Consider the following 24,277-nt stretch of genomic DNA (forward strand, 5'->3'; position numbering starts at 1 on the left):
CTGCAGGGAGTCTGTCACTGTGCCCTATGGGTGAGGTCTCCACGGCGCTGCCTTCCTCCTCTCCAACCCTCCCTCCAGTCCTGCCTGAGTGAACACAACCAGCTGCTGTAAACCGAGCTGGATGAAGAAAGGGCGCCGCTTGCAGGCTTGGAGGGACATGTATTTAAATACAATAATACTAACCAGGCTGACGAGACGCTTATAATAATATATACACACACACACAGTGCATTACAGTGTCTATGAAATAAGAGAACATGCAATTAACTGCAGTGCAGCAGCAATCCCCTTATTACAGTGCAGTGTTAATAAACTCCAGCAGGAAGCACACAAACACATTTTATTGCACAGCAAACAGGAGTAACGTACATTACAGATTTGATTTGGGATCGGCAAACACAAGGCTTTGGATAAAGCAATCACGAACATTGCAGCTTTACAACAACCCAGAGTATATATCTTATTCTAGATTTCCTGCTAGTGAATGCAAGTCATTGGTCTGCAATGTGATCAGAAAGTGCAAAATGAAGCACATGGATACACACACATGCAGAGAGACAGGGTGTTGTGTCAGTGAGGTCCTCTGAGTGTAAAACATACAAAAATACCTGAACAACCTCCAGTGTACAGCAATGCTAATCCATGCGATAGAGGGGAATGAAGCTCTTAGAATGAGTCCAGGGGCCTGTTAGAAACTCCCACTCGCGCTTCCCCAGTCCTGGGGTTCAGCACCCCCCTTGCTGAGGTGCAGTATTGAACTGAGCAGGAATGTGATCAGGCCCCTGCTGAGCGCACTCTGATCACAGCTTCAATAAGTCACGCTCGAGTCTGGCGGGTTGCTCCTAGGATTTTGCTCATGCAGCTGCAGGGGAGGGACGGTTTGTTGAACTGGGGTCTGGTTTGGGTGCAGGGCTGGTGTTTCTAACCCTACTTTCTCATTTCTCATTGTTGTTTAGCACGGTGTGTGCAGTTGCATGCTACAGTAAAGTCTCCCCGTGGTAAGGCCCCAGGTGCTAGCCCTCAGTGTGGAGAGTGTGTTAGTCTGTGTGGATATCGGCTGGCTGTGCTGCACAGGCCTCTCTGTGAGGCTCCGCTGGGCTCAGATCAGGCTGCCTGGCAGTGCAGACGCAGGTGACCTCTCTTCAAAGGCGTCCAGGGCCCCCAGATCAGCGTGGCTTGGGGCAGTGACCCCAGACGCCAAACTCAATGCCTGTAACCGGGGTCAGCACGAAGGATCCGCCCTGCCTGGAAAACAGCCAGCATTAGAGATAAACTAGAACACAGCGCAAAATTTAACAGCAAGAGAAACAGAAAACCCCAGCACGACAGCCATCACAGGACAACTGACAGACTCTGCAGGATCACTTGGGAATGCAGTCTAGATTCATGAGCTTAAAGATGCAACAGCTTCAGAGCTCAAGGATCTGGAGGTCCAACAATAGCCAAGAGGAACAACAAACAGCCATAAACATGCCACCCCGTCCTGCCAATCTTGTTTCAATGGTGCGGTGTGGTGCAGTTGAGGTCAGTATTGTAACCCTATGCTCTCCGAGGCAGGAGCACACAGTGCCGGAGGGAATGGCTCCCGCTGGCTCCAGCTTGGAAGGTGTTATGGACAGCGGTGTGTGGGTGTGGGTGTGGGTAGGTGTGGGGGTGTGGGGGTGTGTGGGTGGTACCCGAGTCTCGCTGGCAGCCTCACTGGGGTCCTGTGGTGCCGGTTCCAGTCCAGCTGAATGCGGGCCACTTCAGACAGAGTCTGCATGCGCTTCACCAGATTTGCTGTCAGGAAGAGAAGCACACAGGTCTGCATCAGACAGTGTAATAGAATCAGCACCGTGGGGGAGAAGAGGACCTGGGTGGAAAACGGGTTCTGCACTTACCCTTGTCCTGCAGGAGAGAGTTGAGTCCTGGGGGGGCGTGGGGCAGGGGGGGTCTGGAGGTGCGGTGGTTCGGGGAGAGCTGGGGACCCCGCACTCCAGCGCTCAGGGACAGACTCTGAGCCTGACGCTGCTGGCTTCTTTCCTGCATCACACAATTCATCCGCAACAGCAAGTCTGCAACACACACGAACACAGCAAGCTAAGAAATACAGTGCGTTCAAACACAGCTAACCCAGCATCACGAGGACTGCGCTTGCTAAGATCTTGGTCTCTCTTGGTGCTATTTCTTTAAGGGGTTGTCACCTGAGCTGAGCAGCCTCTCCTTGGTGCTCAGCAGCTGTGTGTGTGCCTCGCCTCTCTGGAAGTGCTTCAGCTGGAAGGGGCTCTCCTTCCCGGGTATGTGCACAGCACTGAGGGACTGGCTCCCTCGCAGAGAGTCATCCAGCAGCAGGCTCCCCCTGCAAACCACAGAGAACAACACTGACAGAATGCAATAGAACAGAGAACAAGTGAGAGAAGAGAATGAGAGCAGTTATCTAATTTGTGAGATGGAGAGCACCAGAATGGATTCTGACATAAGAAAGGAGATGCTGTAGAAAGTGGAAATGTAATCTTCATCCATTTCAGGAATAATTCAAAACTTCTCTTAAATGAAGCAGAATGTAGTCTTTAACACTCTCTCGCTCTCACACACACAGAGGCACGCCCGCTCACCTCCTCCCTGCAGCCCCCTCTTGCCGTGTCTGCTCCTCCCTCCTCCTCCCCCCTCGCCGGGGCAGCAGCTCGCTCTCGGTCTTGGCTCTGCGCTCCAGCAGCAGGGCTGGTCTGCCTCTCGGCCGCTCCGTGGGGCTGGAGGAGCTGGGGGGTTTGCCAGGCAGGCGGATTGGTGCGGAGGTGACCCCCTCCGAGGGCTGCACCCTGCTGAAGAGAGGCTCCCCCACATCGTAGTCAGAGACCGTGTTCAATACCACCTGGAACACAATAACTTACCACAATCTGTTTGGAAAAGAAACCTAAAAAGCAATGACAGACGGTTTGACTAGAAGTCTTTCACTGAAACGTTTGTCTTTGCATGTGGATTTGTGAGTGTCTAATCATTAGGGATGAGAGTCTATCAGCAGCAAAGCTTCAGTGTGCAGTTCAGTGTGTTAAAGGAGAATCGTCAGTCCAGGGTACCTGGGTGCAAGGCTGCCTCCTCATGCTGGGACCGTGCCCCCCACCCTGCTCCCGGGCACAGGGGTCTGTCCCGGAGCTCATGGGGGAAAGCCCCCGCTGGTCTGACTGCTGAGGACGCCCTGTCGGGACCGTCTTGGGCACAGCCTGCCGATGAAACACCAATATCAGCGAAACAGCAGCAACACACTCCATACACTGGATATCTATAGAGCTCTGAAGCAGCCCTCCCCTCCACACACTAGATATCTATAGAGCTCTGAAGCAGCCCTCCCCTCCACACACTAGATATCTATAGAGCTCTGAAGCAGCCCTCCCCTCCACACACTAGATATCTATAGAGCTCTGAAGCAGCCCTCCCCTCCACACACTAGATATCTATAGAGCTCTGAAGCAGCCCTCCCCTCCACACACTAGATATCTATAGAGCTCTGAAGCAGCCCTCCCCTCCATACACTGGATATCTATAGAGCTCTGAAGCAGCCCTGAAGCCCCTCCACACACTAGATATCTATAGAGCTCTGAAGCAGCCCTCCCCTCCACACACTAGATATCTATAGAGCTCTGAAGCAGCCCTCCCCTCCACACACTAGATATCTATAGAGCTCTGAAGCAGCCCTCCCCTCCACACACTAGATATCTATAGAGCTCTGAAGCAGCCCTCCCCTCCACACACTAGATATCTATAGAGCTCTGAAGCAGCCCTCCCCTCCACACACTAGATATCTATAGAGCTCTGAAGCAGCCCTCCCCTCCATACACTGGATATCTATAGAGCTCTGAAGCAGCCCTCCCCTCCACACACTAGATATCTATAGAGCTCTGAAGCAGCCCTCCCCTCCATACACTGGATATCTATAGAGCTCTGAAGCAGCCCTCCCCTCCATACACTGGATATCTATAGAGCTCTGAAGCAGCCCTCCCCTCCATACACTGGATATCTATAGAGCTCTGAAGCAGCCCTCACCTCCACACACTGGATATCTATAGAGCTCTGAAGCAGCCCTCCCCTCCACACACTAGATATCTATAGAGCTCTGAAGCAGCCCTCACCTCCACACACTAGATATCTATAGAGCTCTGAAGCAGCCCTCCCCTCCACCCACTAGATATCTATAGAGCTCTGAAGCAGCCCTCACCTCCACACACTAGATATCTATAGAGCTCTGAAGCAGCCCTCCCCTCCACCCACTAGATATCTATAGAGCTCTGAAGCAGCCCTCACCTCCACACACTAGATATCTATAGAGCTCTGAAGCAGCCCTCACCTCCACACACTAGATATCTATAGAGCTCTGAAGCAGCCCTCCCCTCCATACACTAGATATCTATAGAGCTCTGAAGCAGCCCTCACCTCCACACACTGAGCGGACGATTTACTGCCATCTGTGCGCTGTGACGGAGTAGACGGTCTCCTGGTGAATGCAAGCAGAGTGAATGGTTCATACACCAAACCCACTGCATTTATTTACTGCAATCTGGAAGTACAGATTAGTCTGAGTGCACACGAGTCTTCCACACTTCATAACCTCCCTGTTAAGAAGTGACATGTAATAAAAGCACGATGCAGCCCGGGCCAACCTGCTCAACCACCCCTGCCACTGGTTTCACTTCTACTACAATCTCATACAGGTAGCAGAAAAAAACCCAAACAAGCCTGGCGCACCTGTGCCGTGCCCTGGACCCCCCGGTGCTGTCGCTGTCCCACACTCTGCAGCAACCCTTACTCAGGGCCAGGTGTGCTTTCGGAGCTCTGGGGGGCTCCTTGTGGGGGGCTCCTGTGCCTCGGGGCTTTCTGGTTCGGTCGCTGCAGTCGGGGGACTCCTTTGCTGGGGGGTTGAGAGGGGGCTGCTGCTGCTGCTTGCTGGCTCGTGCTGGAGAGTACAGGCACCTGAAAGGATGAAGCAAATCGTTTCTTTCAGTGATCTCAATGGACAGTGTGGAGGAAGTGCACCTCAGATCACTCGGTTTAGCTCTATTATTAACCCTTAACTACCAGGGAGAGGGGGAGGGTACCCACTTGGCAGTGTTCTCGTACTCATCCCTGGCAGTCCTCTTTGTGACCGGCCGGCTCTCACAGCGCCCCTCGCTGGTGATGGCGCTGACGGTGCAGGTGTACTCTGTGTTGGCTGCCAGCCTGCGTGCGGTGTAGCCCCTCTCTGTGCCCAGGTACACCACCCTCCCGTTGATGCACAGCTCGAAGTTAAAGAGACGGCCCAGCGGCACCTCAGGCATATCCCAGGTCACGGAAATCTCGTGCCGCCCCAGGACGGTGACCGCCAGCTTGCTGGGTGCGTGGTCCCCTGGGTCTGCTGTCCTGACCTCGATCCGTGCCATGGCACCCCTCCCTGTGGAGCCCAGGGCACACACCCCAAACTCGTACAGGGAGGAGGGGGAGAGTCCGCCCGCAATGCAGCTGAGCTCCGCGGTCGTGTCCAGCAGGATCTCTCCCCTGAAGAGCTGGTACCCCCTCAGGGGACCCTGTGGATCGGCTGGGGGAGCCCAGCTCAGCTTCACCTGCGTCTGGGTGCAGCCAATCACACGCAGATCCCGAGGACTACTGGGCATAGACGCCTCCTTCTGCACAACCAATCGGGCGGCTTCACTGTAGGGGCTGGTGTCGTCCCCCGGCGTGGAGAGGCGGAGCCTGAAGAGGAACTCCTGGCCAGGCGGGGCGTCCATCAGGGTGAAGCGAGACTGGAGCCCCGAGTACAGCAGGCAGGATCCGTCGAACAGACTGCAACACGAAGGGGGCAGTCATGCAGCTGTGTGTGCTGTCATTACACAGGACACTATGAGCAGAGGGAATTACATCTCTGCAGCTTACCGAGTTAGGTTTGAAGCAAAGAAGAAAAAAAAGGCGGATTCAGCAGTGAAACATTCTCCGGTGAGAGAAATTTTGAATTTTTTTTCCTGAATGAAATGTGCAAATGGAAGGCTACTGGTATACTGTTAACTATGAAACTATGTGAGTCTGGAGAACAGCTGTTTAATTTGAGGGGGACAGAGTCAGAGATGTAGAGACTGTGATAATAATGAGATAATCAGGGCACAGAGTCAGAGATGTAGAGACGGTGATAATAATGAGATAATCAGGACACAGAGTCAGAGATATAGAGCAGGTGATAATAATGAGATAATCAGGGCACAGAGTCAGAGATATAGAGACGGTGATAATAATGAGATAATCAGGGCACAGAGTCAGAGATATAGAGACGGTGATAATAATGATAATAATGAGATAATCAGGGCACAGAGTCAGAGATCAGGTGATAATAATGAGATAATCAGGGCACAGAGTCAGAGATGTAGAGACGGTGATAATAATGAGATAATCAGGGCACAGAGTCAGAGATGTAGAGCGGGTGATAATAATGAGATAATCAGGGCACAGAGTCAGAGATGTAGAGAGGGTGATAATAATGAGATAATCAGGGCACAGAGTCAGAGATGTAGAGACTGTGATAATAATGAGATAATCAGGGCACAGAGTGATAGAGCAGGTGATAATGAGATAATCAGGGCACAGAGTCAGAGATGTAGAGACGGTGATAATAATGAGATAATCAGGGCACAGAGTCAGAGATATAGAGCAGGTGATAATAATGAGATAATCAGGGCACAGAGTCAGAGATAAGAGACGGTGATAATAATGAGATAATCAGGGCACAGAGTCAGAGATGTAGAGACGGTGATAATAATGAGATAATCAGGGCACAGAGTCAGAGATATAGAGCAGGTGATAATAATGAGATAATCAGGGCACAGAGTCAGAGATATAGAGCAGGTGATAATAATGAGATAATCAGGGCACAGAGTCAGAGATATAGAGACAGGTGATAATAATGAGATAATCAGGGCACAGAGTCAGAGATGTAGAGACATAATAATGAGATAATCAGGGCACAGAGTCAGAGATATAGAGACGGTGATAATAATGAGATAATCAGGGCACAGAGTCAGAGATATAGAGACGGTGATAATAATGAGATAATCAGGGCACAGAGTCAGAGATGTAGAGACGGTGATAATAATGAGATAATCAGGGCACAGAGTCAGAGATATAGAGCCGGTGATAATAATGAGATAATCAGGGCACAGAGTCAGAGATGCACAGAGAGTCAGAGATGTAGAGACGGTGATAATAATGAGATAATCAGGGCACAGAGTCAGAGATGTAGAGACTGTGATAATAATGAGATAATCAGGGCACAGAGTCAGAGATCATAATAATGAGATAATCAGGGCACAGAGTCAGAGATGAGAGACGGTGATAATAATGAGATAATCAGGGCAGGTCAGAGATATAGAGACGGTGATAATAATGAGATAATCAGAGAGTCAGAGATATAGAGCAGGTGATAATAATGAGATAATCAGGGCACAGAGTCAGAGATATAGAGCAGGTGATAATAATGAGATAATCAGGGCACAGAGTCAGAGATATAGAGCAGGTGATAATAATGAGATAGAGACGGTGATAATAATGAGATAATCAGGGCACAGAGTCAGAGATATAGAGCAGGTGATAATAATGAGATAATCAGGGCACAGAGTCAGAGATGTAGAGACGGTGATAATAATGAGATAATCAGGGCACAGAGTCAGAGATGTAGAGACGGTGATAATAATGAGATAATCAGGGCACAGAGTCAGAGATGTAGAGACGGTGATAATAATGAGATAATCAGGGCACAGAGTCAGAGATATAGAGCAGGTGATAATAATGAGATAATCAGGGCACAGAGTCAGAGATATAGAGACGGTGATAATAATGAGATAATCAGGGCACAGAGTCAGAGATATAGAGACTGTGATAATAATGAGATAATCAGGGCACAGAGTCAGATATAGAGCAGGTGATAATAATGAGATAATCAGGGCACAGAGTCAGAGATGAGATAATCAGGGCACAGAGTCAGAGATATAGAGACAGGTGATAATGAGATAATCAGGGCACAGAGTCAGAGATGTAGAGACGGTGATAATAATGAGATAATCAGGGCACAGAGTCAGAGATGTAGAGACGGTGATAATAATGAGATAATCAGGGCACAGAGTCAGAGATGTAGACGGTGATAATAATGAGATAATCAGGGCACAGAGTCAGAGATATAGAGACGGTGATAATAATGAGATAATCAGGGCACAGAGTCAGAGATGTAGAGACGGTGATAATAATGAGATAATCAGAGTCAGAGATGTAGAGACACAGAGTCAGAGATGTAGAGCAGGTGATAATAATGAGATAATCAGGGCACAGAGTCAGAGATATAATAATGAGATAATCAGGGCACAGAGTCAGAGATGAGCAGGTGATAATAATGAGATAATCAGGGCACACAGAGTCAGAGATAATAGAGAGTCAGAGATGTAGAGACGGTGATAATAATGAGATAATCAGGGCACAGAGTCAGAGATGTAGAGACGGTGATAATAATGAGATAATCAGGGCACAGAGTCAGAGATGTAGAGACGGTGATAATAATGAGATAATCAGGGCACAGAGTCAGAGATATAGAGCAGGTGATAATAATGAGATAATCAGGGCACAGAGTCAGAGATGTAGAGACGGTGATAATAATGAGATAATCAGGGCACAGAGTCAGAGATATAGAGACGCAGGGCACAGAGTCAGAGATAGAGACGGTGATAATAATGAGATAATCAGGGCACAGAGTCAGAGATATAGAGCCGGTGATAATAATGAGATAATCAGGGCACAGAGTCAGAGATGTAGAGCGGGTGATAATAATGAGATAATCAGCACACAGAGTGCCTGTACCCGTGGTCTTGCCTGCTGTTCCGTCCCTCACCTGTAGGTGACCTCCAGGCCGTTCCCGGGGGTGCACGTCTCCCAGGAGACCAGGATGGAACCTGAATCCAGGAGCTCCGTCCGCGGGGGAAGGGGTTTGGGGAGGCGCTGCAGCTTGCTCAGAGTGAGGCTCACTTCCTCCAGCAGCTCCTTCCCTGCTGTCTTGGAGCACACCAGAGACTGGGAGGACAAACCACAGCCAGGCATCGTTCTGTTTGCTTGTATTGTGCTTATCTTTACTCTGCTTTGACCCGCGGAACACTACACTGCATTATTTAAAGCAATGTGCGGACTTCAGGCCTCAGGGAAGCACAATGGAAAGGGAACGCGGTGTGAATGAATCATGGACTCTCACCTTTAAGAGCTCCTCTAGTTTCCTGTCCTCTCTCAGTTTCAGGACTCCGCTGGGCTGGGAAGCCAAAACTTTCACTGTCCTGAGGGTGACAGGGGTGGGGGGCACAGGATAAGAGATAAAGCAGCACTTCAGCAGGACTGTCTTTAAACTCATTTTCCACAAATAACACGTCCTTTAATCAATACTAAAAGTTCAGAAACAAAACACTTCTAGACAGCATGTTACACACCCCACTACAGACAGCATCATTAAACAAGAGGGAGGTCATTAAACAGGAGTGAAGTCATTTCAAGAAGTCCACATGTAACAGCAGTAAGAGCCTCTCTTGTGTGGTGGCTGGACCGGTTTCATGATATTCTCTCTAAAGCAGCAGTCCCTGGCTCCACCTCATGTGTTTAAACAATCCGACGAAGATCAGTGCCTACATTGCAGCAAACCAGGCGCTGTCCTGGTCCTCCACCTGCAGGAGGCGCTGGAGAGAGTTCAGCAGCTGGGGGAAGGCAGAGCTCTGCAGGACGTGGGAGTGGCCTTCCGCTTCCGTTGCCAGGCAACTCAGAGCGAAGCAGGCGTTCTTACTGCCGCCAGCGTCAGGCTGAGCCAGCATGGCTCCCAGAGAGGCAACCTGAAGGAAACAAAGCAAAGGGGTTGGCAGAGCGTTCCACTTTACAAGCAGGGCTTTGTATTCCCCGTGGGGGTAAGGGGGGGTTTGGCTCACCATGCCCGGAGCCTCTGCCATGCTGAGTATCTGCTGGCGCCCCAGGTCCGTATCACACAGCCGGCCCAGAGCAAAGGCAGCGTTCATCCCACACCCTGCAGCCCGGAGAGAGAGAGAGAGAGAGAGAGAGAGAGAGAGAGAGAGAGAGAGAGAGAGAGAGAGAGAGAGAGAGAGACAGAGACAGGCTTAGAGACACTTCACTTCAGTCTGTTATATTATTCACGAGAAAGACTTCAGAAGCTTCTTTCAGTGTCTTTTGATTGAGTGCTTATGGTTGCCCAGGTGTCCTGTGAGCCCCAAACAGTAACCTCAACTCTCTGAGGAATGTGCTTGTTCAAGAGACTCAATTTCACTGAACTTTTAAATGGAATTATTTTACAATGCAATAATCCATGTAATAAACTGCATTTGCATGAATTTGATACTTCCCTAAAATTCACTTCCACCAGCTGCTAGCTGTCTGAACGGCAGCCCTGGGAAGAGCTGCTGAAAAGCTGCCTCAGTGCGCCTCGTACCTGCCTCGTCCCCTCTGAGCGAGGCTATGAGCTTGGAGATTATCCTGGCGGAGTTGGGGTGCTCCAGGAGCCTGCGGCACCCCGACTCGCACATCGAGAGGCGAGCCAGCACCAGGGCGGCGTTGCTGACTGTCCACTCGCTCCTTGCGTCCAGCAGGGACGTCACGCTGTCCACCATCTCCACAAAGCCCTGATCCCCCAGGATCCACTGCCGCCCCTCGCTGCTCTCCGCCTGCAGGGGACAGGGCTGGAATTCATCCCAGAGCCACGCGCAACTTAATACAGCGTTAGAGGAACACTGCAGCATTACAACCGTCTACCACTGCTGTGCTCTAACAGCAGACCCAGGGCTGCAGCCACATCCACAGCAATGACATCACACCTCAAGAAGAATGTTATCTTTATTACCGTGCCCTGCTCCTGTGACTCTAGAGCAGGAATGGGCAGCTCTAGTCCTGGAGGGCCATTCCTCTAGAGCAAGGGGTTGACAGCCTTGGCACTTCCTATCCGTTCATTCATTATTTCATTCAACCTGTCAATGAGACAACGAAGGGTCGTGCTGGAACAAAGTCCAGCCGTGCAATACGTTGTAAGTGCCAAGGTTGCCCACCTCTGCTCTATTTAAATCGTTATACGCCTGAGAGCAAGGCTGGCACAAATGCTTGGTCTGGATGGGCCAGCGTTGCCTGCCCCCTGCTCTCAGATAAACCGCAGCTGCAGAGCGGGTTGCACTCCAGTAGCAGGTCCTGAGATTGATTACCAGGGTGCCGATGGTGCCGGCTGCGTTCATCACCGCCTCGGCATCGTCCCACCTCAGCAGCGAGGTCAGCGTTCCCAGCAGGTCCCAGCTGTCCCAGTCCCCGGCCCCTCCCAGTGACACCAGCTGCTGGGTCCCAGTCTCGCTCTCTGCAATGGAGCCCAGTATGTAGGCTGCGTTGCTGCACAGCCTGCAAACCACAAACAGAGAAGGAGTCGTTGAAGGTGGGGCTTTCATAACCCTCTTATCACTTACTGCAAAGCTTCCAGTGCAGTTTGTAGAATGCCGGCCCCAGGAAGGTTCTGTGATTCAAAGATTCTTCGTCTCTCAGACAGTGTGTATAAAGAATAGGGGGTTTGGAGGAGAACACACAAGAACCATAACCTGTAGCACAGAACAGAAGCACTTCGGGGACCAGCATATCAGATGCTCTATTTTTTCACTCAAGTCTAATATTTCAAGACCAAGCCCACTGCACTGCAGAATGCATATCGCCCTGGACCCCAGGCTGACTCAGCTTGGGCTTGAATGCCTGCTGTACAGGATCTGCCTGATTCCTCCCGATCCCTGTGTTCCTATATATTAATGATATACAGTAAAATGCACTGGATGTGAATATTAACCCTGGCATCTTGTTGACATCTTATGCACTGCCTGCACAGTTTGAGGCTGGATCACTTCCAGGTTTGTCTGTTTTGCTGTCAGGCAGGCGCTGGCCAGCTCATACTTATTGACTGCTCAAAGTTCAGCCGCAGTACCCCTGTTGCCACAGAAACCAGTAAACTACCCCCGTGTTGCTATGCAAGGGGACGGAAGGCTTGTGTATTCACTGTACTTGGAAATGTCCAGGTAACATCATTACTTTCATTTACACCTCAGCTACCTTTTTGTTCTGCATAAACTTGGCATGTGAGTGAATTATTTTTGCCATATTTAACAATGTTCAGTGTGCAGACATTAACTATGAGTGATCTGGACACCTGCACTACACGGCCTGTCCAAGGAGCAGCGCATTGAGATTCTTACACGGGGCACTTCTGAAATACCTGCGGAGCAGCACAGCATGGAGGCATGTGCACAGCAGTGTAAGAACCTGCACAGCTTGACACCCTCACCCTAACCAACCCTAACCAACATTAACCAACCCTAACCCTAACCAACACTAACCAACCCTAACCCCAACCAACCCTAACCAACACTAACCCCAACCCTAACCCTCCCCTCCTGGAAGGTAAGCGCTCCTCCAATATTGACTGTGAAATCTAAACAAGTGCTTTCATGAGAGGAGCTGGAGAGAAGAGACTAGGGAGAGGACAGCCGACAGCACCCCATCCCCCACTATAAACACACACACCCCCCCCACTACAAACACATGCACACACACAGCCCTCACCCACTACACACACTCCCCCACTACACACACACACACAACACCCCCTCCCCCACTACAAACACACACACACACACCCTCCCCCACTACAAACACATGCACACACCCCATTCCCCACTACACACACACCCTCCACCACTCCCTCCCCCACTACAAACACACGCACACACACCCCTCCCCCACTACACACACACACACACCCCCTCCCCCACTACAAACACACGCACACACACCCTCCCCCACTACAAACACATGCACACACACCCACACTACACACACACCCACCACCACTCCCTCCCCACACCCCATTCACACCACACACACCCACCCCACTACACACACACACACCCCCTCCCCCACTACACACACACGCACACACACCCCATTCCCCACTACACATACACAACACCCCCTCCCCCACTACAAACACAGCACCCCTTCCCCCACTACAAACACACACACCCTCCCCCACTACACACACAAACACACACACCCTCCCCCACTACACACATCCTCTCTCTCTCACACACACAGAGCTGTGCATTTGAATGAGCTCTCTTGACCCAGCAAGCTCACCGCGTGTCTGTGGACGTCAGTAAGCGGCACAGAGCCCGCATGTAGTCCTGGCTGCTGGGGTCTCGCAGGATACTCTCTATCAGTCCCTCCTTGTCCTGGTGCAGCTCACACACCAGCGCCTCCACCACGCCCATAACCTGCCCGGGGTCCTGGGAGAGGAGCCCCTGCAGCACTCCACACCGCTCCAGCACCATGACCGGCCCCTCCGAATCACAGCGCGGCACAATGCAGAACACCTGGTTCAGTCTGTTCAGAATGAAAAACTAATTTGTTTTTTGAGTGATAACTGAAATAGCCTGGTGTGTGTTTCAGTTTCGATGTTTGAAGCTACTTTGATAAGTGGAATTGCATTAGCCCTCATCACACAGCATATTAAAACAAACTCGGTCCAGACCAGCAACAGGTTGAGACAGCTCTCCTCGTCTCCAGCCCTTCTTTTCCTGCAGCATCCACACACAGGATCGGCGAGGATAGTTGAGGAAAAAGTCCTTACATAGTATACACGCGTCTCACCTGTCAGAGTGCAGGCAGATACATGAATAAAACACCCGTGCAAACCGCTGCAGCTTTTAAAACACTTTCAAAAAGAGCCGTCCTTTTTCTTTTTAGATAAACTTTAAAAAGTACAGGGGGAAAGAATCAAATTTCAGTGATCTGCACAAACAAACCGTCTTCTTTAAATCCAGTTTCTTCGCTGTTTGCAAATTTGACAGATCTTCCACGTCGGTCCGTGTGTCTCCCTGTCCTTCACTGCTCACAGCGTCTCTCTGTCCTTCACTGCTCACAGCGTCTCTCTGTCCTTCACTGCTCACAGCGTCTCTCTGTCCTTCACTGCTCACAGCGTCTCCCTCTGTCCTTCACTGCTCACAGCGTCTCTCTGTCCTTCACTGCTCACAGCGTCTCTCTGTCCTTCACTGCTCACAGCGTCTCTCTGTCCTTCACTGCTCACAGCGTCTCTCTGTCCTTCACTGCTCACAGCGTCTCTGTCCTTCACTGCTCACTGCTCACAGCGTCTCTCTGTCCTTCACTGCTCACAGCGTCTCTGTCTCAAGAGGTTTGTTTTTTTTTTAACTGGGTGCATGTTTCAAACGCGCCGACAGGTTTTTCCTGAGCTGCCTGGGGCCGCTACTGCATAACAGGAAGGAGGAGTTTGCATAAACTCGACAGCGCCGTTAGTTACTGTGTTTTGTGTGCTCAGGGTAGGTAACACACACACACACACACACACACACACACACACACACACACACACACACACACACACACACACACACACACACACACACACACACAGACACACACACACACACACACACACACACACACACACACACACACACACACACACACACACACACACACACACACACGCACACACACGCACACACACACACACACGCACACACACGCACACGCACACACACACACACACACACACACACACACACACACACACACACACAGACACAGTTTCAATTACTTCAGCAAATCAGGGGCGAACGACACGGTTTCAAAACGCACCTTTTCCAAACAACCCTTCTGCCGTTCTCTAGAGCGACGGGCATGCGAGGGGGGGCTAGCTCGTCAAAACAGTAATAGCGCAGAGACCCGTCAACAAAATATTTATTTATTTAATGTAATGTAACATTCATTTAATTAACTGAGGTTTTTAAATCATATTTTAATCATCTTTCTTAATGCCGATTCGAACTCCGGCCCCACGCGGCGCATAGTTTCATTAACCCTTTCATACATTAACTGTGGAATGAACCCTTTCATACATTAACTGTGGAATTAACCCTTTCATACATTAACTGTGGAAAATAGCTGCAGAAATGGGGGTCGTTTTGGACACACAACCTTTTATCATTATTATTTATTTGGGGGGGCATCCACATTGAGGCTATAACGCATTTGTCTTCCATATGTCCCATTTATGTCCAGTGTGAGGGAAGCTACTGACCAGTAAACAAAGCACTGAGGACCCTAATGTGGAGGCGTGGATTGCAAGTAAGTGCAGGGCCAGGCGCTGGCTCTCTCATTGAACCGGCCTGTCAAGCGTGTGCGAGCTAATACAAACTGGACTAGCATCAAGGCCTGCTCTCTCGTCGGGAGTAGTCGATTCTCAGAAGGCTGGAAAGCCACCATCGGATTCAGGACGACTCATTCTTTTTTTAGACGTTAGTTCTCGATGACGTAACGCCCTGCATTCACGTTTCCATGGAGATGCGACAGTAAAGGTCATGCATCCGTCCATTCCTCTGTCTGTTTTATTAGTGTATTTAAATGAATGGCAGCGCTGCGCATTGATGCGTTGTCTCGTTTCCAGCTCCTAGCGCTTCTTGTAAAGAAAGATCCGGAGCCCCTTTGACTTGGAATAAATAAACGCACACACACACACACACACTCGTAAATCAAAGGGAAAATGCATTAACGTGGTTAATAAAAGTGCCCACCATGGATACGAGGTTACAGAAACACACGATGTGAACAAGCTGGTTTCAGTGTGCCCTTGCACTGCAGACACCGCAGATAATACAGAGCTTATCGTTTATAATGCATCTGCTGCTGCTGTTTCCGATGCATGGATATATCTTCTATAATAACTGATACTTCACACATTGCAATAACAACACCAATGCCGTGTCTACACGAAAGGCCAGTGGGAGACAATGGGAACTACAACTCCCAGAATACCGCAAACAGAATCTCCTCCCCGTTACGTCAGCGCCCCGCCTTTTAACGAGAACAACAAACACGCCCCTCTAGCGAGAGAGCCGCGCTTCGATCTGGGCCATTAATTACAATCTAGAGCAATGGGGTCTGGTGCTGGAGATGCATGCACGTCGCTGTCGGGAAATGAAATATATTGCAGCGTCGATCAAGGCCGGTACCTGTGCTGTACGAGCGGCAGAGGAGGCGTGTTCAATATATGGTGAGTAAACCCTGGAAATGAAGCAGCGCAGTGTGTCTTTAATGCTCAGCGCCGGCTGGTGTCTCTTTACTGGGGTGTAATGGGTGCATATTTACATTACAACAAGCAGCTTGTATTAATTGCCTGCAAAAGTATGCGTTTTGCATCTGTGTCTCGTAAAGCCCTGTCATTGAAATGCGCAGATTAATATTTTGCAGTTTTAATGTACACCCGAAGCTGGAACTGAACCGGGTTTCCGTTTGTTGTGGCTTTTTCTTAATTCCGGAGTTGAAGGTGTCTGCCTTTTTAAAGTTTAAAAACCCACCCAGCCGAAGAGACGAACGGGCTCTGTGTAACAAGAAGGGAAGCACGGGGCGGTGTCCGCTCTTTGTAATTAAAGAGACCAGCGCCATCTCCTGGGGGTGGAGCCGCTTCATTTCCACTTTACCTGAGAACTGTTCTGAGCTGCTTCCTTTCAGAGGCGCTGTGGGGTCCGGGGTTTCGTTTCTCCCGCAATGGGGTTTAGCACAGTGCGCATCAATACTGCACTAAGCCAGCAGGAGAGAGTCACTGTGTTTTCTCCTCTTCTCTCCAGCATTACAAACGTTTCAGACGTGTGGAGCACAGAGTTTACCAGTGAAAAGCTGTCTGAACATGTAAGTGTACTCCACTATTAATAATAAACCGCTCCCTGTTCATTAGTGACACCTAGTGGATGTATAGAGCACTGCCAATGCTTGAGTTTGCTTGCAGTGCTGTGATGTGTTAAATGAAATGCAAAACCATTTCATTTTTTTTTGTATTCATTCGTCCATTCAGTTCAATGCAGGCTGTTACAAACTTATTCCTGCTGTTCAGTTTTGAGGATGCTAATACAGAACATGAATAGCTGTGCAGCGTCTTGTCCCAGGTGAAGCTGAGTGCTTGTGCATCTGTGCGCAGGGAGTGGAGCGGTCTAACGGCCAGGCCTGGGCTTGTGTTCTCAGGGTTGGTATAGCAGTTTCCCCCATTCCAGGTTTCACTCCGAGCTTGATTAGTCTCAGTGTACAGGTAACACGCTCAGGCATGTCTTACTAAACGCCTTGCAAAGCCAGCAATGGATCAAGCTGCTGTGCAGCGAGAGTCTTATTAACATCCCTGTATTGTGAGTTCATTTCAGAGACGCCTGCATGGGGTCACCAGCACAGAGGAATACAAAACCAGACTCCGGTAAGGCAGAGCTGCGATCAGCTTCGAATAGTCGTCTTGTTATTTTGTGCAGATTTATTTAATGTAGTAATAATAATAATAATAATAATAATAATAATAATAATTACTTGACTGAGCAAAACCAAACGTACATTTAAACTGAAATACAGAAGCACACCACAGTTACACTTTTGGGGAAAAGAATACATTTGCTTAAATTCCACTCACTGTGACCCCCCTCCAGCTGATTCTGGACATTCCCTCCAAGATTCTTTCTGCAGTTACAACATTTTGCCACAGAGTGGCACTTTGTGCTATGTCTCTCACTGTCTGTCCCCCTCCTTGCTCTGCATTTCTCTCTCTGCCCCTCTCAGGAAAGCCCTGCAGGGTGAGAGCGCCTCCCTGTTGGTGGAGGGAAGTACAGCCACGCTGCGGCTGGGGAAGGATGACGACCCCAGAGGCCTGACCTTCCACCTCAGAAAGCTGCCTGATGCCGAGACGAGGTCGGAGCTCCAGGCGGTGCTGTTTGGGATGGCGGGCCGGGTCGTTGTGCTGGAGCAGCAGCTGGAGAGAGGTATGTCTGAGCACCACAGCGCAATACAATGCAGTACAATACATTGCAATACAGTACCATATCATACCCTTTACAGTACAGCAATACCATACCCTGTATAACATTGCACAATACAATACAGCACCACTTCCATGCCATATACAATGCAGCATGTGTTAATGATAATGCTTCTGCAGCTGTCAGAGGTATGGAGTGGAAATCAGTGACTGTGTTCCAATGCTGTGTTGCACTGTATAGTCACTAAATGTTACCCCACCTCCAGGGGGAGCTGCCAGCGCTAGCCCTGTGAAGAGCCGGGAGCGATCAGCAGCAGGTAAGAATAGCCTTTGTTCACATCCTGCTCTGTGGCGTGGTTTGCTGTGTCTTCTTTCCGTTAATCTCTTCATCGCTCTTTTCCTGATTCCCTCTCAGACTTTGAACCCAGGATGCACGAGACCGGAGGGGGCAGGACCGCCGCCGCGGTCAAGAAGCGGCTCCCAGGGGCCTCCCTCATTAACCCGGGGAGTAAAAGGTAACAGCTCCCAGGGACCTCCCTCATTAACCCGGGGAGTAAAAGGTAATGGCAGGACCCCCCTTACAGAGCTGATTGAAATGTAACTGAAGACAGCACTGAGCGAGAGTTCCTAATCCAGCCCCTCTGACAGGGCCAGTTAAAGAGCTGATTGAAATGTTTGTGTTTCATCTTGTGTTGCTATGGTTTTGTGTCTGGTTCCGGAAGCCTACCGTACCGTAATCTGATGCATTAGAGGATGTCCCATTCTGCAAGCCTGGCGATTGGTTGGCGCAACGCTAGACGTGATCTCTTCAGGGCTGAAGAGGAGCTCTGTATCCCTGATCCACAGCGCGGTGTCTCTCTCTCTCACGCCTGGCTAGACCGGTTTTACAGTTTCAGCTGAGAGACAGTGCCTGCTCATTATCACACTCGCACTCAAGTCTGTTAAAGCACGGCAAGGAGAAATATTTAGTGTCGTTTTGATTAATACTTTTATTGGTGATCAGTCAACATTAAAATGGAACTTTATGTTTTTGGCATGTGCGGAAACATTTGTTTTACTGTTGGGCTGCTGTGACATGCATAGACGCTGTGTGTGTGTTTTGGAATATCTCCGAAGTAAAGCGAGCTGCTTTGTGCTCATTTGTTTTGTTTGTTCTGCAGAAAGATGAAAGCGACTGGGGTTGCTTTTGAAGATGCCGAGGAGAACAAGCAGTGAAGCTGGAAAGCGCTGTGCTGCATTCATCAAACTGGAGCGAACAGGTTCAGCAGCCAACAGCAGAGACTTCTCATGTGCTTCACTGTGCAGAGCTGCTGTTGATCTGAGTTGCCTTCAGTTTTAAACACATCTGCAAATTGGATATTTCAAGTATGAAAGTGATCTTGTGTCCTGTCTGCCGTCACTGAAGCCTTCGCTTTGATGGGCGCTGCAGACTGCATGATAAACTCGCTGGATTCCTGGTTTGTAGGATAAGGATGAACTTGGATCAGAAGAACCATCTGAATTCAATTTTATACACGTTTTAACTCATGCTTTTTAAACCCAGTGTATTTTTAAACCCAATTTCGTTTTTTTTAAATAAATATTTTGTAACTCATTGATTCTTCTCCTTGACAGAATAATAAACTCTGTTAAAACCTTTACTAGCCAATCACAAAGGGACATCCCAAGTCAAACAGTTTAGTAATCTGGAACTAAAACCTTTACTAGCCAATCACAAAGGCACATCCCGAGTCAAACAGTTTAGTAATCTGGAACTAAAACCTTTACTAGCCAATCACAAAGGCACATCCCGAGTCAAACAGTTTAGTAATGTAGAATTAACTGACTGCTTTATCATACCGCTAATAATAATAATAATAATAGTAATGTACACAGAGGCAAAGTCTTAATACATATTTACATTTTACTATGTTCAAAATACTTCATTGCAATGCAATTACCAATGCAAAACATCCTTTATAGTACACCTAATGTAAGTAGATTAATATTACTGTACATTAGTTTAGGGTGTAACCTAAAAAATGATTAAATATGTGGGTTTATGTGGAGTTGTAAAGGGAGTTCTGCAGTTGAATATAATAATAATAAAACAAACAACAAAGCATATACAAAATGTTCTGAGAGGAGACAGAATTCAAAGACCGGTCATTCCCAAGCTGTGCCACCAGGGGTCACTGTATGCAGGTACAGCAGTTGTGAAGAGAGAGGATTGTCCATCATTTCTCGTATTTCAGTGTAGGAATGAAGGTTGAATCCTCTTGCTTTGGCAAATAAACGTGAATGGAATAAAGTAACCATCTTAAAAGCGCAATCTGTGAATTCCTCGTGAACTGCTTGAAAAAAATAAATAAATAATACAAAACGTCCGACAGCTGCTGCTCCCCCTGTCGCCCACCAGGAATCACAGAACCGTATCTAAATTACCAGCCACCCGTTTAACTCTGTATTTTAATACCGCTGTTAATTAAAATACAGTGGGGGACATGTTAGTGATTTTAATGGCGTGGTATTAGGATCGGCCACTGTCTAGACCATAAAAAAAACAGTCCAGTTTCTGTGGAGATTTGACTGTGGTTAAAAATTTATGTTTATAGCAAACCTTTTTTTTTTGTTTTGTTTTGTTTTTACTGTCCTGTTGATTTTGGCAGGCTTTGTCAACAAGTTCACAAATCAATGCCTGCCCCAGCTACAGACACAGCCCCTGAACACAGAGAGAAGATCCAATTCAAATACGACTTGAATTGAAAATGAAGCTGCTGTTTCTAAACTAGACTGCGCAAGGAAAGCTGCATTACACACCAAATGTGTATTTTATATATATATATATATATATATATATATATATATATATATATATATATATATATATATATATATGACACCTTGTTCTGTGTTCATGGGGTTCAGACGTCCCCCTCCCCTCCCCTCCCCTCTTCACTTTCTCAGGTACTGTGCCACGGAGTGATAGGCCAGCAGGATCTCCACCTCCGCGGGGCAGGTGTTGATGAATTCGTCCTGCGTGTAGGCGTTGTCAAGGTAACGCTTCAACCCGCTCAGTGACGGAGGGATTTCGAAGTCACGGTACTTCCAGCACACCACCTGATCAACAGAGAGAGAGAGAGAGAGCCTGCTTCAGTTAGGGCACTTTGAGAGAGCTTGTGGTGACTGTGTGATCTCAACTACTGCTCCCTGAGGACTGGGTTAAGAACATCAATCTCATCCACTTGATGCCAGGGGTCTAAGACCACAACTCTCCACTGTGCATTCTTAAATGAGATGGGGGGCAGCAGAAATGAGTTTCCCTCGTCTGCGTCTCCCTGCATGGGAAAGGCAGCTGGCCCTGGCACTGACCTTGACGATGTGCAGTTTGGGCAGAAGGTTGCAGTCGGCTAGTGTGAGCTTGTTGCCGTCCAGGTACCTCCTCTCGGACACGGTGATGTTGGGGTTCTGATCTAGCTCGTGGGGTAGCGGGGTGCGCAGGTACCGGTCCAGCTTCATCAGGCTCTTCAGAAAGTTCCTCTCCAGCACTGCACACACAGTACAGTCACACACAGGACAGACACATTGCACAGTACCACTGCTGCACACACAGTACAGTCACACACAGGACAGACACATTGCACAGTACCACTGCTGCACACACAGGACAGACAGACACAGGACAGACACATTGCACAGTACCACTGCTGCACACACAGTACAGTCACACACAGGACAGACACATTGCACAGTACCACTGCTGCACACACAGGACAGACAGACACAGGACAGACACATTGCACAGTACCACTGCTGCACACACAGTACAGTCACACACAGGACAGACACATTGCACAGTACCACTGCTGCACACACAGTACAGTCACACACAGGACAGACACATTGCACAGTACCACTGCTGCACACACAGGACAGACAGACACAGGACAGACACATTGCACAGTACCACTGCTGCACACACAGGACAGACAGACACAGGACAGACACATTGCACAGTACCACTGCTGCACACACAGTACAGTCACATTGCACAGTACCACTGCTGCACACACAGGACAGTCACTCTACACAGGACACTGACACATTGCACAGTACCACTGCTGCACACATAGGACAGTCAGGACTGTCTGCACAGTACCAGGCTGCACACACAGGACAGTGTTGCTCAGTGCTGTGGTGGACAGTGTTCAGTGCTGTGTGGTGTTCACACAGGACAGTGCACTCTACAGAGCTCAGTGCTGCTGTGTGGTGCTCAGTGCTGTGTGGTGTTCAGTGCTGTGTGGTGCTCAGTGCTGTGTGGTGTTCAGTGCTCTGTGGTGTTCAGTGCTCTGTGGTGTTCAGTGCTGTGTGGTGTTCAGTGCTGTGTGGTGTTCAGTGCTGTGTGGTGTTCAGTGCTCTGTGGTGTTCAGTGCTGTGTGGTGTTCAGTGCTGTGTGGTGCTCAGTGCTCTGTGGTGTTCAGTGCTGTGTGGTGTTCAGTGCTGTGTGGTGTTCAGTGCTCTGTGGTGCTCAGTGCTCTGTGGTGTTCAGTGCTCTGTGGTGTTCAGTGCTCTGTGGTGCTCAGTGCTCTGTGGTGTTCAGTGCTGTGTGGTGTTCAGTGCTGTGTGGTGTTCAGTGCTCAGTGTTCAGTGCTGTGTGGTGTTCAGTGCTGTGTGGTGTTCAGTGCTGTGTGGTGTTCAGTGCTGTGTGGTGTTCAGTGCTGTGTGGTGCTCAGTGCTCTGTGGTGTTCAGTGCTGTGTGGTGTTCAGTGCTGTGTGGTGTTCAGTGCTGTGTGGTGTTCAGTGCTGTGTGGTGTTCAGTGCTGTGTGGTGTTCAGTGCTGTGTGGTGTTCAGTGCTCTGTGGTGTTCAGTGCTCTGTGGTGTTCAGTGCTCTGTGGTGTTCAGTGCTCTGTGGTGTTCAGTGCTCTGTGGTGTTCAGTGCTCTGTGGTGTTCAGTGCTCTGTGGTGTTCAGTGCTGTGTGGTGTTCAGTGCTGTGTGGTGCTCAGTGCTCTGTGGTGTTCAGTGCTGTGTGGTGTTCAGTGCTGTGTGGTGCTCAGTGCTGTGTGGTGTTCAGTGCTGTGTGGTGTTCAGTGCTCTGTGGTGTTCAGTGCTGTGTGGTGTTCAGTGCTCTGTGGTGTTCAGTGCTGTGTGGTGTTCAGTGCTCTGTGGTGCTCAGTGCTCTGTGGTGTTCAGTGCTGTGTGGTGTTCAGTGCTCTGTGGTGCTCAGTGCTCTGTGGTGTTCAGTGCTGTGTGGTGCTCAGTGCTCTGTGGTGTTCAGTGCTGTGTGGTGCTCAGTGCTCTGTGGTGTTCAGTGCTGTGTGGTGTTCAGTGCTGTGTGGTGTTCAGTGCTGTGTGGTGTTCAGTGCTGTGCGGTGCTCAGTGCTCTGTGGTGCTCAGTGCTGTGTGTCTGCACTCACAGTCGTTCATGGAGGGGTTGGGGTTCTTCACGTAGGCAGAGAATCTGTGGAAGATGTCGTTGCCGGCTGTGTTGGACTCCTTGTAGTGGGTGCTCATTTTTGGATACCTAAAATAAAAGAAAAACAAGTATACAGCTACAACCTGATGAGTATGCTTTGTTCTGTATTATAGCATATGGTATTATAGTGTATTGTATTATACTGTACTGTACATCACTGTTCCAGGTAGAGCTTCCAAACTTGATGATCTACAAATACACGACTTGACTAGAAACAGCTGTGTGGTGTTTCTGTGCTTGCAATGAAAAGCTGGATTTTAAATCCAGGTGATGAACCTGTTTTGCTGAAGATGCATTAGTCAGACCTTTTTTTATTGCATGCAAAGGTAACCAAGAACGAGCTCTTTTGACCTTTGCGTGTGCTTTGCTCAGCTGGCCACTGACGGATCTGATGGCTTGCAGATGTAATTGTAACCCTGCAGATCCGTGGCTGGATTCACAGACCCCTGAGAAGCATGTGACCCCCGCTGTGTGTCTGGAGTGAGAGGGGCAGAGACTCACTGTGGCGGTGCGAGCGTATCCTCCAGGAACTCCTCAATCTTGTTGGTGTCGGTCCGCACCTCCCCGTTGTACAGCAGGAAGGGGGGCTGGGAGCCGGGGGCCAGGTCCTTCAGCACCTCGGGGGCCCTGTGGACACGGGAACAAGGCTCAGATAACATCAGCCTACAGCCTGGCACTGCCCCAGCCAGCAACACAAAGCAAGATCACTTCAAAGACTTGCTTAAACTACAGGGCTCTCAGCTCCACTTTCTGGGGTCTATCAACACCCCTGTATTTTAATTTCATTTGAGCACAATCAGGACTGTGACAGGCACAGCTCCCACGTCTCCTTGGCTGCGAGGTGTTTCACTGGTAGCAGTGGATTGAAAAGAGGGTTAAGGTGCATATTAAAACAGAAGTTTGGACTGGAGTCAAGAAACACTAACAGCGTTAATAGTAATAATAATAATAATAATAATAATAATTATCAGCCCA

The 24,277-nt window shown here is 49.2% G+C and overlaps 3 protein-coding genes and 1 long non-coding RNA gene across 6 annotated transcripts; 2 read left to right on the top strand and 2 right to left on the bottom strand.

Moving 5' to 3' along the window:
* Positions 1–3: 3 nt before the first annotated feature.
* LOC121306716 lies at positions 4–14,171 on the bottom strand. 2 transcript variants are annotated; one of them, XM_041238602.1, is made up of 16 exons: positions 13,177–14,171; positions 11,214–11,400; positions 10,454–10,685; positions 9,939–10,033; positions 9,649–9,845; positions 9,224–9,302; positions 8,870–9,048; positions 5,074–5,790; positions 4,720–4,944; positions 4,408–4,468; positions 3,057–3,200; positions 2,595–2,851; positions 2,184–2,338; positions 1,881–2,054; positions 1,677–1,779; positions 4–1,245 (listed from the first exon to the last, which is right to left on the bottom strand). In XM_041238602.1, the coding sequence occupies exons 1-16, from the start codon at positions 13,368–13,370 to the stop codon at positions 1,167–1,169; spliced, it is 3,078 nt and encodes a 1,025-aa protein (XP_041094536.1). In that variant the 5' UTR covers positions 13,371–14,171; the 3' UTR covers positions 4–1,166. The 2 variants fall into 2 exon arrangements, with proteins under 2 accessions (XP_041094536.1, XP_041094537.1); XM_041238603.1 differs by lacking the exon at positions 5,074–5,790.
* LOC121306718 lies at positions 5,814–7,635 on the top strand. Its single transcript, XR_005948241.1, has 3 exons — positions 5,814–6,223; positions 7,412–7,507; positions 7,579–7,635. It is a non-coding gene; the product is annotated as an uncharacterized LOC121306718 (long non-coding RNA).
* Positions 14,172–15,678: 1,507 nt separating the features above from the next.
* Positions 15,679–19,835, top strand: paxx (PAXX non-homologous end joining factor). 2 transcript variants are annotated; one of them, XM_041238582.1, is made up of 7 exons: positions 15,679–16,111; positions 16,686–16,746; positions 17,250–17,299; positions 17,653–17,852; positions 18,115–18,165; positions 18,264–18,408; positions 19,009–19,835. In XM_041238582.1, exons 1-6 carry the CDS (start codon positions 15,993–15,995, stop codon positions 18,365–18,367), a joined length of 585 nt encoding a protein of 194 aa, XP_041094516.1. In that variant the 5' UTR covers positions 15,679–15,992; the 3' UTR covers positions 18,368–18,408; positions 19,009–19,835. The 2 variants fall into 2 exon arrangements, with proteins under 2 accessions (XP_041094516.1, XP_041094515.1); XM_041238581.1 differs by having other exon boundaries at positions 15,686–16,111; positions 18,264–18,363.
* On the bottom strand, positions 19,734–23,976 carry LOC121306707 (chloride intracellular channel protein 4-like). The gene is made up of 4 exons (XM_041238583.1): positions 23,804–23,976; positions 23,244–23,350; positions 21,200–21,375; positions 19,734–20,947 (listed from the first exon to the last, which is right to left on the bottom strand). The coding sequence occupies exons 1-4, from the start codon at positions 23,959–23,961 to the stop codon at positions 20,783–20,785; spliced, it is 606 nt and encodes a 201-aa protein (XP_041094517.1). The 5' UTR covers positions 23,962–23,976; the 3' UTR covers positions 19,734–20,782.
* Positions 23,977–24,277: the final 301 nt, after the last annotated feature.

Source organism: Polyodon spathula, chromosome 49, assembly GCF_017654505.1.
Source record: "Polyodon spathula isolate WHYD16114869_AA chromosome 49, ASM1765450v1, whole genome shotgun sequence".
NCBI lineage: Eukaryota > Metazoa > Chordata > Actinopteri > Acipenseriformes > Polyodontidae > Polyodon > Polyodon spathula.

What these genes read in the sequence shown, in the direction of transcription:
- LOC121306707 (XM_041238583.1), bottom strand. Translation starts at nt 23,961, where the DNA reads ATGTTATCTGAGCCTTGTTCCCGTGTCCACAGGGCCCCCGAGGTGCTG. An exon ending in CAACCCCTCCATGAACGACT is followed by an intron (nt 21,376 to 23,243) that starts GTGAGTGCAGAC and finishes CTGTGTGTGCAG; the next exon opens with TGCTGGAGAGGAACTTTCTG. An exon ending in CCAAACTGCACATCGTCAAG is followed by an intron (nt 20,948 to 21,199) that starts GTCAGTGCCAGG and finishes TCTGTTGATCAG; the next exon opens with GTGGTGTGCTGGAAGTACCG.
- paxx (XM_041238581.1), top strand. Translation starts at nt 15,993, where the DNA reads ATGGGGTCTGGTGCTGGAGATGCATGCACGTCGCTGTCGGGAAATGAA. An exon ending in CCGGGAGCGATCAGCAGCAG is followed by an intron (nt 18,166 to 18,263) that starts GTAAGAATAGCC and finishes ATTCCCTCTCAG; the next exon opens with ACTTTGAACCCAGGATGCAC. An exon ending in ATTAACCCGGGGAGTAAAAG is followed by an intron (nt 18,364 to 19,008) that starts GTAACAGCTCCC and finishes TTTGTTCTGCAG; the next exon opens with AAAGATGAAAGCGACTGGGG.
- LOC121306716 (XM_041238602.1), bottom strand. Translation starts at nt 13,370, where the DNA reads ATGGTGCTGGAGCGGTGTGGAGTGCTGCAGGGGCTCCTCTCCCAGGAC. An exon ending in GGGTCCAGGGCACGGCACAG is followed by an intron (nt 4,469 to 4,719) that starts GTGCGCCAGGCT and finishes TGCATTCACCAG; the next exon opens with GAGACCGTCTACTCCGTCAC. An exon ending in CGTCCGCTCAGTGTGTGGAG is followed by an intron (nt 3,201 to 4,407) that starts GTGAGGGCTGCT and finishes TTTCATCGGCAG; the next exon opens with GCTGTGCCCAAGACGGTCCC.